The sequence below is a fragment of the Eptatretus burgeri genome, chromosome 3 (assembly GCF_056783735.1).
Source record: "Eptatretus burgeri isolate ZD-2024b chromosome 3, Ebu_testis_v1, whole genome shotgun sequence".
NCBI classification, from domain to species: Eukaryota; Metazoa; Chordata; class Myxini; order Myxiniformes; family Myxinidae; genus Eptatretus; species Eptatretus burgeri.
Genome location: NC_140963.1, coordinates 52,116,569 through 52,134,061, shown reverse-complemented (window position 1 = coordinate 52,134,061; position 17,493 = coordinate 52,116,569). Strand labels below are relative to the sequence as shown.

Here is a 17,493-nt window from a genome sequence, read left to right as displayed (position 1 = left end):
TGATGATAGGCGCTTCGCAAATCGATGGTGCTGAATATTTTATAATTGGCCACGCGTTCCACCATCTCGTCTATGCGCGGCAACGGATAGGCATCGAGTTGGGTGAAGCGATTGACCGTCTGAGAGTAATCGACAACCATTCGTATCTTATGGTTCTGGCTGCTAGTCACCAACACCTGTGCGCGCCATGGCGAATCGCTCTGTTCTATAATTCCTTCTTCCAGTAATCGCTTGGTCTCTGAAGCGATGAAGTTCATATCAGCAGTGGTATATCGCCGCGATTTGATCACTATCGGTTTACAGTCCGGCGACAAGTTAGCGAACAGCAGGGGGGACGTTACCTCTGCGGTGGTCAGAGCATTTAAAATTAGGCGAGGTTTGCTTCCTCCAAAGGGTATTTCAACACTCGTGTGCTGCTTGAGGACATTATGACCCAGAATTACGTCTGCGCATAAATCATGAAGCACCAGCACCCTTACATCCCGATGCGTGTACCCTTTTACGTCCAATTCCACATTGCAGTACCCTCGTACGCGGGACTGTAGAGATGTGGCAGCCATGCATACCGTATTGTCTGTCGGGTGGATCTTCCATTTCCTGCCCTTCACTAGCGAGCTGTTGACGAAACTCTCAGAGCTCCCGGTATCAATCAGAGCCTCAACCATATGCCCGTTAATTCGTACGTTGATGATAGCCTTGGATAGATTCCCGGGTGAGGCTGCAGTTAGTTTCTTTTGTGAGTAGAGAGCCGCAGAAGTGGGTTTATTTCTCCTCTGAGTAGCTTTACATACCCTGGCATAATGCCCTTTCTTGTCACAATTCATGCATGTGGCATCTCTGGCAGGGCATTGGTGGCGGAGGTGTCTTTTGTACCCACAAAAGAAGCATTTACCAACCGATGTAGTTGCTGAAGAGTTTGACGAGGTCTGGGTATCCGATTCCTCGAGTTTTCCTCCGTCCTCTGTGTCTGGGGTGCCCTGTGGGGTTCCTTGAGTTTCCCCCATAGCAGCGTTCATTAGCAGCATCGGTGTCCCAAATGACTCAGATTGCTGCTGAGCCGTATCCATCGCTCGAGCCTGGTCGGCTACCCTTTCAAGAGTGGGTTGTGCTTTCTCCAGTAAGCATTGCCGTATGTGGGCTGATCTGAGTCCTTGAATGAACGCTTCTCCGGTCGCTTCATCTCGGTGTTCCTCGGCGGTTACGGCCCGGAAACTGCCGTCTTTTCCCAATTGCTTTAGAGCTTGCAGGAACTGATCGATGGTCTCCCCGGCTGCTTGCTTGCGTGTGTTGAGAAGATGTTGTATGTATACCTCGTTCTTGCGCTTCACGTAGAGCGCCCGCAGCTCGTTGATCGCTGCATCGTAAGTGTCACACTCCGAGAAGAGCCGGAATACGTTGGGGGAGACATGATTCACAAGGGCGGCCAGTTTGTTGGCTCCCTCTTCGATGATGGTCAAATAGTGTGAGAAGGAACGGAACCAATGCAACCATTTAATTTCCGAGTCAGTCGCATTTGGGTCAGCGTCGAACCTCTCTGGTTTGTAGATCTTGTCCATCGTTGGTCGAGAGAGCCGAGAAAACCAAATGGAATAAATTGAAGTAAAAGCGAGAGAAGAACCTTCAGAGTGTAGGCTTTATTCCATTTGATTGAAGCCGCTTCTACGGGCACACCAGGGTATACAGGTTCAGCTAGGAGTACATAAGCAGTAAGGTATACATGTGCAATTAATCATCGCAGAATAAATCAGCAAAAGCACGGAGTCCGATATACTCTCAATTCTCACCATTTAACGAGCACCAAGTGAATCGCCGCAGTAAATGACAATGCCCCCAGGGACAATCACCCCGTCCGCGCGGAGACTTCGCCTTATATGTGGGACGCACGACATGTGATCACACGTCACGTCCTTCAATTCACCACATGCATCATTCCCCATGACAAAAACCGGAAACAAAAAAAACACCAGAAACGAAAAAAAAACCCGGAAGCAAAAGGGTCATAGCCAACGACACGGATTCACAATTGCCATGGTATTGTGTTGTTTTTGTTGTGTCCTCTTCTCTCATGTGCACGCATTAAGTAATATTCACAAGATAGAAATATAACCCAATCATGTTTATACACCGCATAGCGTTTAACAACAACCGGAAGCAAAAGGTGATAGCTGACGACACGGCTTCCAAATGGCGAGGGTATTGTGTTGTTGTTGTTGTTGTTGTTGTTGTTGTTGTTGTTGTTGTTGTTGTTGTTTTTGTTTTTGTTTTTGTTTTTGTTTCCTATTCCCTCACGTGCACGCGTTAAGTATGAAGCTCACTGCGTTCGCTATAAAAATAAAACCTGTGACGCGACAGTACAGGTTGGATGTAATTGTCTTCGCTAAAGCGTTGGAACAAATAAATGATTTGGATTTGGATTCATCACGAATTAACTCAATAAGTTACCGGTGGTGTAACGTGGTGTAAATGCTTCGATCGTCTGTGCTGAGAGTGACAAGTGGGTGCTTTGAACAAATTGAAGAACAAATTTTCATGCACTCAAGCAAACAGTAATCCTCCAGCTTATACACCGACTTAAACCCTTTCGTTCGCGGCGAAGTATTGAAATGTTTTCACAAGTGCAAAAAACATATACCTGGTGTAAAAAAAAACAACAACAAAAAAACTCGATCAGGTGGAGAAGTTGCCCAAAAACGGAATAAATAAATCAGAATCTTTTGCAGAACAAATGATCGTGAAAGCAACTGTGACGGTTTCTGAGGAATCGAATTTTTTTTTTTTCCGAATCGTTTCCTCACGAGACAAATCGGACTGAACGCAAACATGTGGAGAAAGGACGAGGTGTGAGAAGGGTGTTGGACTCGGTCCAAGGAACGGCAGGATTCATGAAACGAAGACATGTCCAGCCGAGAGGGACACATGGAATGCGCATGTCGAGAGGGACACATGGAATGCGCATGTCGAGAGGGACACATCCAATGCGCATGTCGAGAGGGACACATCCAATGCGCATGCGCAAATGGTCCGGCGACGGTTGTGCGGACGTTGCGGGTTCTCGGGTTCGCGATGTCCCGCAGCGTCATGTCCAGCCAGCAGAAACTGGCCGAGAAGTTGACCATCTTGAATGACCGCGGGGTCGGTATGTTGACGCGCATTTACAACATCAAGAAGGTGAGTCGTGGTGATCCGCTATTCCCCTGCAAGTGTCCTGTCCTGTCCTGTCCGGCCTGAACCGCCGTGTAAATGATTCGGAAACTGCAGTTGTTTTCACATTTCTATGGAGGTTGAGGAGGACGAGTCCTGATGATAGGTGGATAGGGGATGGGTGAGCAGAGGGACAAGGCCCTGTAATGGTGAGGATGAGGACCAGTCCTCATGATAGATGGAGGGTGTGACAAGGGGGAGGAGGACAAATCCCGGTAACGACAGGTCCCTGTGATGGGAGGCGGGTGACGGGTCCCTGTGATGGGAGGCGGAGGCGGGTGACGGGTCCCTGTGATGGGAGGCGGGTGACGGGTCCCTGTGATGGGAGGCGGAGGCGGGTGACAGGTCCCTGTGATGGGAGGCGGAGGCGGGTGACAGGTCCCTGTGATGGGAGGCGGAGGCGGGTGACAGGTCCCTGTGATGGGAGGCGGGTGACAGGTCCCTGTGATGGGAGGCGGGTGACAGGTCCCTGTGATGGGAGGCGGGTGACAGGTCCCTGTGATGGGAGGTGGAGGTGGGTGACAAGTCCCTGTGATGGGAGGCGGGTGACAGGTCCCTGTGATGGGAGGCGGAGGCGGGTGACGGGTCCCTGTGATGGGAGGCGGGTGACGGGTCCCTGTGATGGGAGGCGGAGGCGGGTGACAGGTCCCTGTGATGGGAGGCGGAGGCGGGTGACAGGTCCCTGTGATGGGAGGCGGAGGTGGGTGACAAGTCCCTGTGATGGGAGGCGGGTGACAGGTCCCTGTGATGGGAGGCGGAGGTGGGTGACAAGTCCCTGTGATGGGAGGCGGGTGACAGGTCCCTGTGATGGGAGGCGGAGGCGGGTGACAGGTCCCTGTGATGGGAGGCTGGTGACAGGTCCCTGTGATGGGAGGCGGGTGACAGGTCCCTGTGATGGGAGGCGGGTGACAAGTCCCTGTGATGGGAGGCGGGTGACAGGTCCCTGTGATGGGAGGCGGGTGACAGGTCCCTGTGATGGGAGGCGGGTGACAGGTCCCTGTGATGGGAGGCGGGTGACAGGTCCCTGTGATGGGAGGCGGGTGACAGGTCCCTGTGATGAGAGGCGGGTGACAGGTCCCTGTGATGAGAGGCGGGTAACAGGTCCCTGTGATGGGAGAGGAGGCGTGTGACAGGTCCCTGTGACGTTACCTGTCCTTGTGATGGAAAAAACAGGTCCTTGTTTTTGTGAAGGGAGTGCATGGCAGATGACCTGATATAATAAAGTTAATTTGGGAATTGAACTGTTTTGGAGGACCAAAGGCCTTCACTTTACCAAAAACATATTTGGATTCCTCCACCAATCAGTGTAAGTTGATTTGAGGAATAGCTGGCATAATGTCCCATCTGGACCAATTCCTTGCACTGCAGTGCCCCCTTTTCAAAATGACATGTTCCTGGTCATGCTCTTTCCAGATCATTGATACTTCCCATGCAATCAAAAGTCAGAGAATACAATGGGTAGTTTGCTGTTGGTCTTCCAAATGGTGATTGGGGAGTCTTTTCAAAGAACTTGTGATCTTGTCAGAGTACTGGCACACAATGGCATATTGGTTTCAAAAGATACAGTGGGGTCTTTCTCATCCACTAGCAAATGGTGGGATAAAACTTCACCAGGAAGCAGTTTTATATCATCCGATACAGTTGGAAATCAAATCCGACGTTTAATTTGAGGACATTGTCATCAACACGTCTTCTCTTCCAGCTGCAATGGAATTATTTTGCAAAGTTGGATGGAGGAGCTGTCCCATCATGTTTTGCGTGGAGCTTCTCCGCAAACCTAGATTTCTCTCGTGTGTCCACGTGAAGTCCTTCGAATGGGTATAGACGTCGGTCCTTCGTACAAGGAATGCCATGTCGTGACTCCATCTGTCTGTCTTGTGCTATAATTTAACAGAATGTTGAGCTGGCTATCTCGACTGCATTCGGACGATGCGAGCAATACCATTGGCCATGTGTTTGGACTGATACCATGAGGCCAAAATAATTGCCCTTTTCCATTTACAGGCTGAAAAAAATAACCTAGGTGGAGGGGGTATTGTATTGGGGAAGTTTGAAATTGTAAGGATTTGTTGTGGATCTTGTCCCCTCACTGAAGTCAAACACATTTTCATGATTTTGCTTGATAAAGCATTTTCATAAAGCACCTTCCTCTTGAGCACAATGGTCATCTTTAATTTTTTTTTTAAAATAAATCGATGTGGCGTCAAATCTCAATTTATATCCTTGATTTTTGATTTATCACTGAGGTCCAATTCGACCTGTGATGTCTTATCCATTTTGATAGGTACTCGTGTATATTCTTGCACAGATGTAATATACCTGGTTTATATCTGCGCTTTCACACGTACTATATCTGTATATATAATTTATTTTTTTCTCCCGTACCAGCTGTACTTGATATCCACAATGAGTGAGACATGGGTTGCCAATGCCATTTTCCCACTCACACCCTCACTAATAAGGGATCACCCTTTTTTGGAGGAGACAAAAACGGATGAAAAATTGTGTCTTGATCATATTGGCCATGCGAGGCCTTTTGGAGGATGCTTGAGGAAGTTTGTTGACGTGACTTATCTTGTTCTTTCGTGACTGCAAATGTCATCAGAAAATACTTTTTATTTGGTACGCAGTTGTAGTACACCTTCGTTTTACATTGCTGTTTTATCTTGGCAAAGTGAAAGCATACCACTGGTTGATGCAGTACTTTGAGCCTCCTTTTTAATTTTTTTTTTATTTATGTATTTTTTTTTTCCTCCATTTAATGTCCCTGAATATGTTTTTTTTAAATTTTTTTTGCTTGGTGTGTGCGTGTGCATGCCATACTCCTCTAACATGTGTGCCGTCACGAGCCTGTTGCACACATGTGATTATTTTGTACACCTTGTGATTTTGATTTCCTTTTTCTGTTGCATTGCTTGCCGCAGCAAGGACAAGTCTGGAAGGTCGGCACCACCTCATAAATCTCTCCATCTAGTCAAGTGTTGGCGCCATTACATGTTAGCGTGACATTTTGCCGAGTTCAAGTTCCTCTTGTGATTGCTTTGTGTTTGTGGCTTGATGAGCACCACCCGGTGATGTAATTGCTTATACCGTAACACGATCACTTTTAACCTGTAAAAATCAGACTATGGTTGCTCAATCATTCAGAAATGCCAATGTTTTGCATCACACATTGGAGTGAAATCTCAGAGATCGCTTTGTATATTCTTGCATTCGTGTCGTGAGTACTGTGATTTATTATACACTTTATATGATCGTGGTTTCTTGAACTTTTACCTGTAATACTGAAATAGTCCTGTGCTCTGATATAGTCTGTATATATGGCCGTTCCATGTTGCGAGGTTTTGTTTGCTCTTTTCTTTTAGTAAGTTTCCAGTATTCTTTTATATTATGTCAATTTGTGCTGTACAGTATTTCTTTCCTCTTTCAAATTGGAATCTCATTTGTGGTTTTTCTTTGTCCTTTAAAAAATATTATTCCCCCCCCCCCGATGAAAAATATTTTGTATTCCGTATTTTCCAGTGTATTAACCGCACTCCTGTTTTTCACTCTCAAAAAAGAAAAAATATATAATTTTATTTTCTGATCTAGATCGAAATACATTTGGATATTAACTTTAGCACAAAATGTAAAGTTTGAAATCCAAAATTAAGCATAAAATTATCAGAACATTTAAGTCTGTTTTGTCATTGTCAAACTTTTTGGGGGATAAAATCAAAGTCTATTTGCTTGATCGTTGAGTGCCGTAATGGCTAGTGTGTAATCGTGAGAGCTTCATCACTTAGCTGCACTTACATTACATGAACTCCCCTCTTGAATCGCACACATTCGAAGCTTCCACCTGCGATCGCTTGCATGGCATTGAAAAAATTATTGTTTTTCAGACTGATTTTATTTTATTTTTTTCTAAACCTATGCATTGACTGCACCCTCCACTTAACTTTTTCCCACTGATTAAAAATAAAAAAAAATAAAAAAAGTGTGGTTAATACACCAGAAAATATGATGGATGCCAAAACTTGAGCATTTCCATGGCAAATTGAGAAAGGTTTTTTTTTATTTTTTTTAAGCCCCGTGGTGGAATGATTTTTATTTGTGTTATTTACAAGGAATCTCCTCTGCCTTTGTTTTACCTCTGTGGTTAAATGCTGTTACTTTTCACGACCGAATTATAATTGATGTACTCTTTACTGGCAATGGGGGACGTGCGTTGTGATGTGTTGTGAATTCCTGTCTTTGTCTGTGCGTCGTGCTGGCAGGCCTGCGGAGATGCCAAGGCAAAGCCACAGTGTCTGGCCGACAAGAACCTGGAGGCAGCCGTGAAGTTCATAGTTCGCAAGTTCCCCCACGTCGATACGCGCAACAACAGTGTACGTGTGCTCCTCCAAATTGTTTGCATGGGATGACGTTTCATTAAGCCCATTTGATTTTTGCCTTTTTTGGCAAGGTCTTCAAATATGTTCTTTGCATGGTTTCCAAAAACATTTTTTTGCTGGTGAAGGTTTGCAATCTCTGTGCAAAAGACGTTTGGCCATCTTATCTTGTCTTCAATGCATACAACTGCATTTGATACCCCATGCATGCATTGGGAGAGGGAGTTAAGAAATTGATTCACTCTGCCTGTCGGTCAGTCTGTGATTGAGAAACGACTTTATTTCAATTGAATGTTAGACTTTGAACACTGCAGAACACGACTTGGGTCACAACCCTGCACTTTAGCAGTACTTTGGCTCTGAATTTGGCAATTTGTACAGAATCTCGTCCTGATCGCACATGCGCACAGAGGGGTAAGGTAATTGTTTGTCTGTCTGGCTACCTGGCAGTGAAACAAATTGAAAATCATTCCAAACAAGAAACTTACTGTTTTTAGCAAGGTCATAAAGGACACAAACAACAGGGTCGAAGATCTAATTTAACATATTAAATAAGGTGGTGTAAAAGACAGTGCATCAACGGTGGTAAACTTCCATTCAACTTTTATTTCTTCTTTTTTTTTTTTTGCTACAGTCTTTAAAACCAATTCTTTCATTTGAATTGTATAGAGCCATGGACAAAAATATTGACACCCTTGCACTTTTTTCAAATAACTCACAATTTTCTCTCAAAATAAGTTGAAACTGACAAAAGTATTTGGTCTCCACAATTAATTATTTCAGTGTTAATCAGGGGTTTCCTTATTTTTTGGAGTAAGAGGCTACGATTAAAAAGTAGCAGGTTACCATCACCGCGAGCAAAGCGAGCGCAGCTGCATGGCCGGGGTCCAGGGCCCTACTAGGGCCCTGGAAGCCGGAGGATCCTAGTTGGCTGGAGATGCATTCTAGCATGATTTCTGACATGAAATAGTTCTCATATTATCATGCTGTTGGGGTGGAAAACTCCACAAAAACAGGTGGTTCGGCTTGTACTGGATGTAGTTGCATTAACATATTGATTGACTGACTGACTGGTTGACTGAAATTCAGCTATACTGTATAGTTAGTTCAAGCAGCTTTTAAACAGGGTTCATTAATTTAAGGCCATGGTTTAGGGCACACCAAGGTGTCTGGAAGATGGAGTATGGAAGCACTTTAAAAGAGAGGCATTTTAGCAGCATTTGGGCCATACCTTAGTTCTTAACAGGGAGATGATACTGCACATGGTGGAGTACAGTGAGCAATCTGAAGTAAGTGTGTTACATAATAATAGTGTAGATGAACTAGCATTCATGAAGGAAACCATATTCCATTTCACTTCTGTGAGTGTTCAGGGTTTGCTGTATGAATGCTGTGAGCATGAAGGATTAGATTATTATAATAATTTTTGATTAGCTAAGATTATTGATTAGTTCAGAGAATGTTAATGAGTTGGCTGCAGTAGACGGTATCACTGGATCAGGAACTGCAAGTTTATTTTCTTGCAGAGAGCGTGACAAAGTCCTGGCAGATTCAGAAAGTGAGAAAGAGTTTGCCGGTTGATTTACAGTGGGATGGTTGACTGGTTCAGGAGAGGGAGAGCAGACTGGTCCAGAAACAGGGAGAGGTTCAGGTGCAGGGACTGGGAGAGGTTCAGGTTCAGAGACTGGGAGAGGTTCAGGTTCAGAGACTGGGAGAGATTCAGGTTCAGAGACTGGGAGAGGTTCAGGTTCAGAGACTGGGAGAGGTTCAGGTGGAGGGACAGGGAGAGGTTCAGGTGCAGGGACAGGGAGAGATTCAGGTTCAGAGACTGGGAGAGGTTCAGGTTCAGAGACTGGGAGAGATTCAGGTTCAGAGACTGTGAGAGGTTCAGGTGGAGGGACAGGGAGAGGTTCAGGGAATTCTGCAAATAGCAAATAATTAAAATGTACATGTGCTGTATAATTGTGAATTGATAAGTTTCCCATGCTATCATTTTTAATGTGGCCCACACCCCACTCTCTAAATGTAATGAAAATTGCTTGGATGTTAAGCAGTGGAGTAACTGAAAATAGTCCAAATGCATTCATCACTGTGAGAAACTGCTTTTCAAAAGGGCCTACCATTAGCCAGAAGTTGAGGGCCACCTCAAACAATGACAACACCTAAACTTCACAACTCCCTAAATATCTGATGAACTATTTAAGCATAGGGAAGCTCAGTATTGTATTTGTAAATTTTCTTTCATTCATTTTATGCATATTTTCCCTCTTTGATTTCATTTTACTTTGTCAAATATTGTTTATTATTATTAACCTCCGCCATCAAAGATGGATGGAGGTTACTGTTTTCACCCCTTTCTGTTTGTTTGTTTGTTTGTGAACAGTATTACGGAAAAACTCCTCGACGGATTTCGACGAAACTTGGTGGGGGGGGGGGTGAGGTCTGCTCCAAGGATCATGCCATTAGATTTTGGACTGGTCCAAAATCCAATATGGCTGCTATGGCAGCCAATTTGAAAAAATATTTGAATTCTTTTTTTTTGCATTTCTACATGTTTTAAGTGATTTCCAACCCCCCCCCAAAAAAAATGGTTATAGAAAAAAAAATTTGCAACTTTTTTTTCAACAAAATTTCGATTTCGTTTTTTTTGCATGTCTGCATGTTTTAAGTGATTTCCAACAAAAAAACATGCCAAAATTATAATTGCAGCTGATTTTGGAACTTCAGGTGGATATACCCACGTAAAATCAATTTCTGTCTCAAGGAATCTAGTTATGACGAATGAATTGAGTATGTAAAAGGGAAAGTTGCAAACTATAACTCTGTGAGCACTGTTGACGTCAAATTGAATTAAGAGGATATCAGGTTCACTTGAGTGACCTAGCAGTATTGGCGGCGGAGGTTTTGCACTCTACCGAGTGCTCCCCCTCTAGTTTTATTGTGTTTTGTTTTGATTTAATAAACAGCTCAAACTAATAACTTCAGACTAGTTTATTGTTTGAAAATGATGATAAACATGTATTTAACTTCACTCGTTTTCTGATAATTTCTTTATTTGATCTCAGCTAGCTTCAATCAGTCAACCAATCAAACAGTCTAAGTGTGTATACTGCGTCACAGTCACAATCCCAATTTTGTTAAACTATCACCTTTCATTATCGTGTTATACCGTCAAGAAAAGCTCGCAAGTCTATGGTACATGCATGTACCTGCGGTACCAGTATTCAGTCGGCCAGTTCACAGCTGCTCATACTTGGCCTTCACTTCAGTTAATAAACAGAGATTTTCAGTGCAAATAACCACGAATAATAACATTTACAAAAGCTGCTTTAAACTTGTAGGCTAATTACTTTATAAATTAAAAAGGCACAACGGGTGACCGTGTATTTTGGAGCCGCATCGCTTGACAAAAGCTCAAAATGGACGAGGTAAAACGTGTTTCGTGAAACAACAACGTCGCACTCTCGAGAGTGCAAGTTTAGACCAATTACTGATGGCCAGAAGCTTACCTCCCATGTCTTTGGACTTCTTCGAAATTCCAAAGTCAAACAGGGATTTTCGTTTCAATGCCATCGTTTCGGCACCGACACTGCGAGGCCTACAAAGTTTATTTTCTTGAGGTCATTGCTGTATGGTATCAGGGTATCAGGCCAACCATCCAAAACGAGGCTAAAGCAGAGAACTCTCTATTGCAGGAGGCGTGTTTTAGCTGCTTGTGTTATTTTTAGGTCAGTGTTGTGCGAGACCAGGCTAGAGTACTAACAGTAAAAGTAAGCCCGCTTTTATCGAAATACTAATGTGTTTTCGTCTCGGATTTCAAAACAGGGGGTGTAGAGATTTCGTGGTGACCAAAAAAATATATATAAAAATCCAAAAATCGGTGCTGAAGTAGGCGGCGACCTTTGACATTTTTTCTGAGTCGCCGGTAACCGGCTTCTAAGGAAACCCCTGGTTAATATAACAGAACCTTTGTTTTTAATTCAGAACTTAATATATCCTTTTAAATCAGAAAATAAAAAGAATTGGCATTGACAAAATTTTTGGTAGCCCAGCCTTTGGACAAAATAGCTGCAGTCAAGCACTTCCTATAGCCATGAATGAGATTCCTACACCTCCCTACTGGCAGTTTGGTCCACTCTTCTTGTGCAAACTGCTCCAGTTCTCCCAGATTTGAAGGGTGCCTTCTCCCAACTGCTGTTTTCAGATCTCCCCACAGGTGGATTTAGCTCTGGACTCATTGCTGGCCACTTCGGAACAGTTCAGCATTTTGTCATGAGCACAGCAACCCCAAAACATTATGCCGACCCATTTTTCCCGTCGAGGTGCATGATCGTTTTTATTTTTATTTTCTCCCAATTACCGTCAGTTTTTATTTTCTCCACTTTTCCCACCGCCTCCTCTTCTATCCCTCCCAACTACACCCTCTGTTTCTTGTCTCAAATTTAACAAATGTTCGAAAAAAAAAAAAATCTTTTTCCCTCCATACTTTTTCCCCACATATCCACGAGTCTACTCTTTTCTTCCTTCTATTTGAGCTGACCCAATTTCACCATATACCTCAAGATTTCTTTATACTGTTACGAATCTGGAAACCATTCGCATTCACACATACAGTTGACCCAAAGTTTAGTTATTTCGTGAAGTATATGTGGATAGTTAGAATCCCTCCCCTATGTCTAATGGGATTTTTATGTGTGCGCTGCGAGTTTCTTTCGAGTTAGTTTTCTACATCAATCCCTCCACTCTTTCAGCTCCATTACGCGCGTGTTCAAGGCCACGAACGTAGATGGAGTTTCCATCGCTTCAGAGCCGACTCCGCCCCAGCAAGATGGAATGTTCCTCTCGTCCAATCAGGGGTGAGATCGCTTCAGCTCCAACTCCGCCCCATCAAAGAAGAATGTCTCCCCTGTCGACACTGGGGAAGGCAAAAGAGCCTCTCTCCGGGGAGGAGCACCGAGACGCCGACACGCCCCTCCTCCAATGGTGGCTGACCACCACGACACCCGAAAACGCCCCGTCCAATCCGGAGGCGAGTTACCCGAGAGCGGATCCCTCCACCCAGCACGGGGGAGGGATAAGAACGATCGTGAGCTGTATCGGGGGGATTCCTTGGTTCCTTGGAGGTCGTTCCTTGCTTCTGGTCTGCTGGGCTCTCCTGGTCGTCGATCATCGTTCGTGGCTGGCCGGGTCGTTTGTAGGATCCTAGCTGCGCTCGTTAGATTCTGGTTCGTGGGTTGGAGTCCCACCGTGGTGGATTGTGTTGGAGCGCTCGAGCTGGGGATCCCCGTTCCCTTCCACGGACTCCGAGCTCCACAAGTGCGAGTCGGTAAAACCGCACGAGGCGGCCAGGTACCTGACCAAACTCTAACCCCCAGCTTGCCTATCCTCCGTGGCTAGAGGGTCCGAATAAAGGCCAGTTGGCGCCATTTCTTTTTGGGTGTGTGTCCGTCTGTGGCCAGTCTTGTAAGTAAAACTGTAAAGTGATTGCCATTGTACGTTTGCCTGCATTTATATTCATGATTAAGTCTGCTCTGTGTTTCCCTCCCCATTGCCTATTGTAAATAAATAACTGTTAAATGTTCCAGTTCGTTGTCTGTGTTTTCTTTCATTGACCCAGTGTGGTTCGGGCTTGAGAATTAGGGAGGCTGATTGTGCCGTAAATTGTTATTTGGGCCGGCGCGGCTTTGGTAATTCCCGCTCGGTTACGCCGGATCCGAGTCGGTAACAGCGACTTGGTTTGGACAAAGCCGGCCGAGGGTGTGGCTTCCCCGGTAGCTCGACCGCGTGGCTAATTCGGTAAATTGGAATCGGACAAAAAAAGACCCTGATGTGCGGTTGAAATATTGGCATCCACGATCCATTAAGCGACCCGTCGACTTCGGAGTTATCTGGAGTGACAATCTTCAATTCCGGGTGTTCGGTGGGAGACGGCCCCACTGCTCCATCTCGCGGTCGTCCTCGCCACCGAACCCGGCACTACAACAATACAACCTACCATTACCTAATGTTTAAAAATCCATCATTTTCTTTCTCTCTCTCTCTGTACCCTTTCTAATGAAACACCTCCCACAACCATGTGTTTCTCTACCCCCTTCTTCTTCCTGTTACTTTTCATCGACCCACCAGTTTCCCTCTGCGTTTGCCGATCCAAATTCACCATGCACCTCCACGATTTTACTTCAACCTTTCCTTTACCAAACCTTATACAATGTTTATCAAAAAAAATTTTTTTAATTAACTTCTAACTATACACCTCCCGAAACCACGTGTTTCTGTTTGAATTGTTTCTTCTCTCTGTGTTTGCCTTTCCAAATTCACCATTCACCTCACGATTTTTCTTCAACCTTTCCTTTACCTTATCTTATTCAACCTTTCCTTTACTTTATCTTATTCAACCTTTCCTTTACCTAATCTTATTTAATCTTTATCAAAAAAATTAATAAACTGTAATAATAATCATAATAATAACCAGAGAGTTGGTGTCAAAGCCACCCAACGCTCGCCTGTTTATACATTTATCGTTTTTAGAAGACGAGTCTAATAATATTTTTTATAAAGCATTGCAGTGAAGTCTGATCCAAATAATTTTACAGCAATATATGTATTTGTATGTTGTAATCAGTAAAAAAAATAGTATGGTAGGAAAAAACTTTAACGTTGATGTGCTACAAAAAAGTTAAGTTCAAAACAGGTAAAAATTTTTAAAAATTAGAAAATATTTTTTTATTTCAACTTCACTACATCAATAATATACCGCAAAGGAACCTCCATGCCAAATATCAGCATCCTAGTACACATATTAAATGAATGGCAGGCTTCTAAATAACTTGCACCAAAAACTTTAACATTTTCACGCTGACGCTCATGCTCACACCGGGGTGTTCTTCGAACAGGCGAGCTAAAAACGGTCTCTTCTAATGTTTCAACTTCCTCTTTCACACATGTGGTTCTCATTACTGTGTTATAAGTCATGACTTTTTCTATTTCAACAGACTGCTTTCAATTCTGTGGTGTATTGGCATGGAGCGTTGTGGGGGCGTGGAGGAGTTGTGATAGTGTCACGTGTCGGCAATGTATACAGCTGTTCGTGCCCGCTAGAGGCTTGTAGCACCAGTTAGCAGCATGTGGTATCATTAGCAGTGGCTTGTAGGTCGTGTGTCTGTAGGGTGCATCGAATGCGTACTAAAGCGGAGTTACGGGCATCCTACGCCTACCCTCTCGCTCGAGGCAATAAAGCGGAGTTGTGTTACCCTCCGGCTCGTGTCTGCCTGTTCGCACCTCGGCCACGACACCACAGTTTGGTGACAAGGATGTTTCGGATTGACGCGTGCAGAGTGCCTGTTTTCCTCGGCATTGACTTTGAGTCGTTGTGGAGCAATTGGATTGTCGGGCGCACAGAGCGCCGGGAGAATCAGCGCAGCTCACGCAGTACGAGTTCGATCACCTGGCGAGGAGCCCAGGGGAGCGCATCGCGAGTTTCGCTGAGCGGGTGAGACATCTCGCCGTCGCCTGCTAATTCACGTCGAGTGAACGGCAGGCTAGGCTCGAAGATCGTTTTATTTCTGATTTGCAAGAGTCAGAAATGGTTTCTGCAATTCCACGGCGAAAGGATGAGGACAGTACATTCAACTCGGAAACGGCGTCGGCCGTCGAGCAGACTCTGACAGATGTCCGAGCCCTCACTGGCCAGAGTATGACAGGTGATCCGGAGGTCCGCGCGATATACCAAGCGCCCACGACCGCACGCACAGTCTTCGGTGCGGGCCGTGGACAAACGTTGCGACGCGGCCAGTCGGACGGCGATCTGAACACTCAGGAACATCTGCAACCGGTACGAGGCAACCCCAGCGACACGGGGCGAGACCTGCGACCGGTACGAGGTGTTGTGCATGGCGTACGCTTTTATGTCCCGGGTCGAGACCTGCAGCTGGTACGATGTTTTGTGCATGACGTACGCTTTTACGTCCCGGGTCGAGTCCTGCAACCTATGCAAGGTTTTGTGGATGGAACGCCGATCGTGTTTCAAGTTGGTACCGGAGCGGCGGTGTCGATCATAAGCGAGCGCACCGCTCGTGCACTCCCCGGTCTACGCCTTTTCAGGTCTACCCTCGCGTTGCACACGTATACCGGTGAAGCGCTACCAGCGGTTGGCAGGGCACACGTCTTGGTCGCCCATCAAGGTCAGCGGGTCGAGCTCTCGCTGTTCGTGGTGCGAGGGGAGGGCCCCACCCTTTTGGGTCGGAGCTGGTTGGCCCGCATTCAACTAGATGGGACGGCGCCAGCCAGTGGCCTTGGACGTCCCATGCTGAGCCGATTAGCGAGTCGGTGGGACGAGGTTCCTCTTGCGGAGTTTGTCCCTCCAGGTGCGCCTGTGTCTCCTTCGGGCCCAGTACCTCCGTTTGGGCCCGGGCCTCCCCCAGACCTGAGGGCGAGGTCTCAGTGGCAGGGGCCACGGCGATACAACATTGGTGTCCGTTCATTGCTTCCTGCAACTACGATATACGGTTCTGGAGCAACGGGGAGCATGCCAGCTGTGACGGGCTCTCGTGCTTGCGTTGCGCGGAGGGTCCACCTTCGTCTGGATCAACCAACTGGGTTGATGTGTTGGCACTGTGCCAAGTCCAGGATGGGCCGGTCACCACCAAGCAGGTCACGGTGGAGTCGGTTCATGATACAGTGCACGCCCATGTCGTTCAGGCGATTTCAACGGGGGATTGGAGCGAACCGGACGCATTCAAGAAGTTCGTGGAACGCGACCAACGACGGTGTCCTCTTCGACGTTCGGATGAGGACCTGCACGCAAGTCGCCTCAATGTCGTGACTGCCAAGAGGCTTGCTCGCAGCGTGGTTCATGATATGTTAATTGTTGTGTGTTTGATTCTCGCAGCACGAGTGATTAAGCATGGCGTTATAAAAGCAAATGCCGACAGTCCGCGTGTGAGCAAAATGTGTTTGATTGGGATCGATGCTTTCTCTGGTGTGAAGAACTTGCGCACGATCATTGCGAATAAACAGGTCTTCCAGATCCCGGTCTTCGATGACAGTCCGCAGTTCGCTGCAACCTCATGTGTTAACATTATACTGTGGGAACGCGCTGTACGTAAAGAGAAGTTTGCATCTGCGCAGACGATGTTTCTGCTGTTGTATGACACTGCTGTGCATCCAGTCAACGCTGATCGTCTGTATGGACGTGCGTTGCAGTCTCGGCTGGATTTGCTGCGACCTAAGGGGTCGGTGGCAGGGGCGGTGTTGCGCCTGGCGCTGGTGCGCGGTTTTGGTGTGGTACAGCTGATAATGGAGCCGGCTAATTGCCTGGTTCGTGTTGATGGCGGGGAGCCGGGGCAGGTTCGCTGTTCAGCGTCACCCCCACCCCTGATATTGCCAAACTCAGACATGCCAGGCGCCATGGAGCGCAAACCTCTGATCTCGCCAAGGTCAGCCGCGGGGCTTGCAGACTTGGGGTGTTTACCTGATTCGGTCCTGTCTGAGTGAGACGAGCCAGCTTGTCGACCGGGGGCATTTGATGGTGCCGGGGGAGGTTCGCCTGGGGTATCACCTCTACCTCGCCGGAAGGCGTGTAAGCATGGGCTGCCTGGGGGCACTTCTGCTGCATAGTTATACTGTGCTCCCAAACTTCCCTCTTTATATCTGTAACACAGCCATTGTTATTGTGGTCTGCTGACACCATTAACTTCGTCGTGCAACTCAGTACTCAAGCTCCCAGTCCACTGAATTTGGAATTCAACTCGCTCGCACCAACACAGTATATGAGGTGATGGGGATAGAAGTGTATTATGTGTCAGATTAAAACAACAGCATTATTGTAACAGGTTGTGCAGATGAAGCACGCTTACTTTTGGGCCATCTCATCTGGGTTTGATTCTCAGCCCGACCATCACCCCAGGGTTGGATCAAGTGA

General features: G+C 46.2%; 1 protein-coding gene across 5 annotated transcripts in view; it reads left to right on the top strand.

The window, feature by feature from the left end:
* Window positions 1–2,895: 2,895 nt before the first annotated feature.
* Window positions 2,896–17,493, top strand: part of LOC147029871 (nck-associated protein 1-like) — an 87,941-nt gene continuing 73,343 nt past the window's right edge. For 2 of the 5 annotated variants that reach the window (XM_085873308.1, XM_085873307.1), the window contains exons 1-3: window positions 2,896–3,168; window positions 6,126–6,143; window positions 7,461–7,571. In XM_085873308.1, coding sequence (XP_085729434.1) covers window positions 2,896–3,168; window positions 6,126–6,143; window positions 7,461–7,571 — 402 coding nt within the window. The remainder of the gene's footprint in view (window positions 3,169–6,125; window positions 6,144–7,460; window positions 7,572–17,493) is intronic. The other 3 variants (XM_085873310.1, XM_085873309.1, XM_085873311.1) reach the window with 2 other exon arrangements.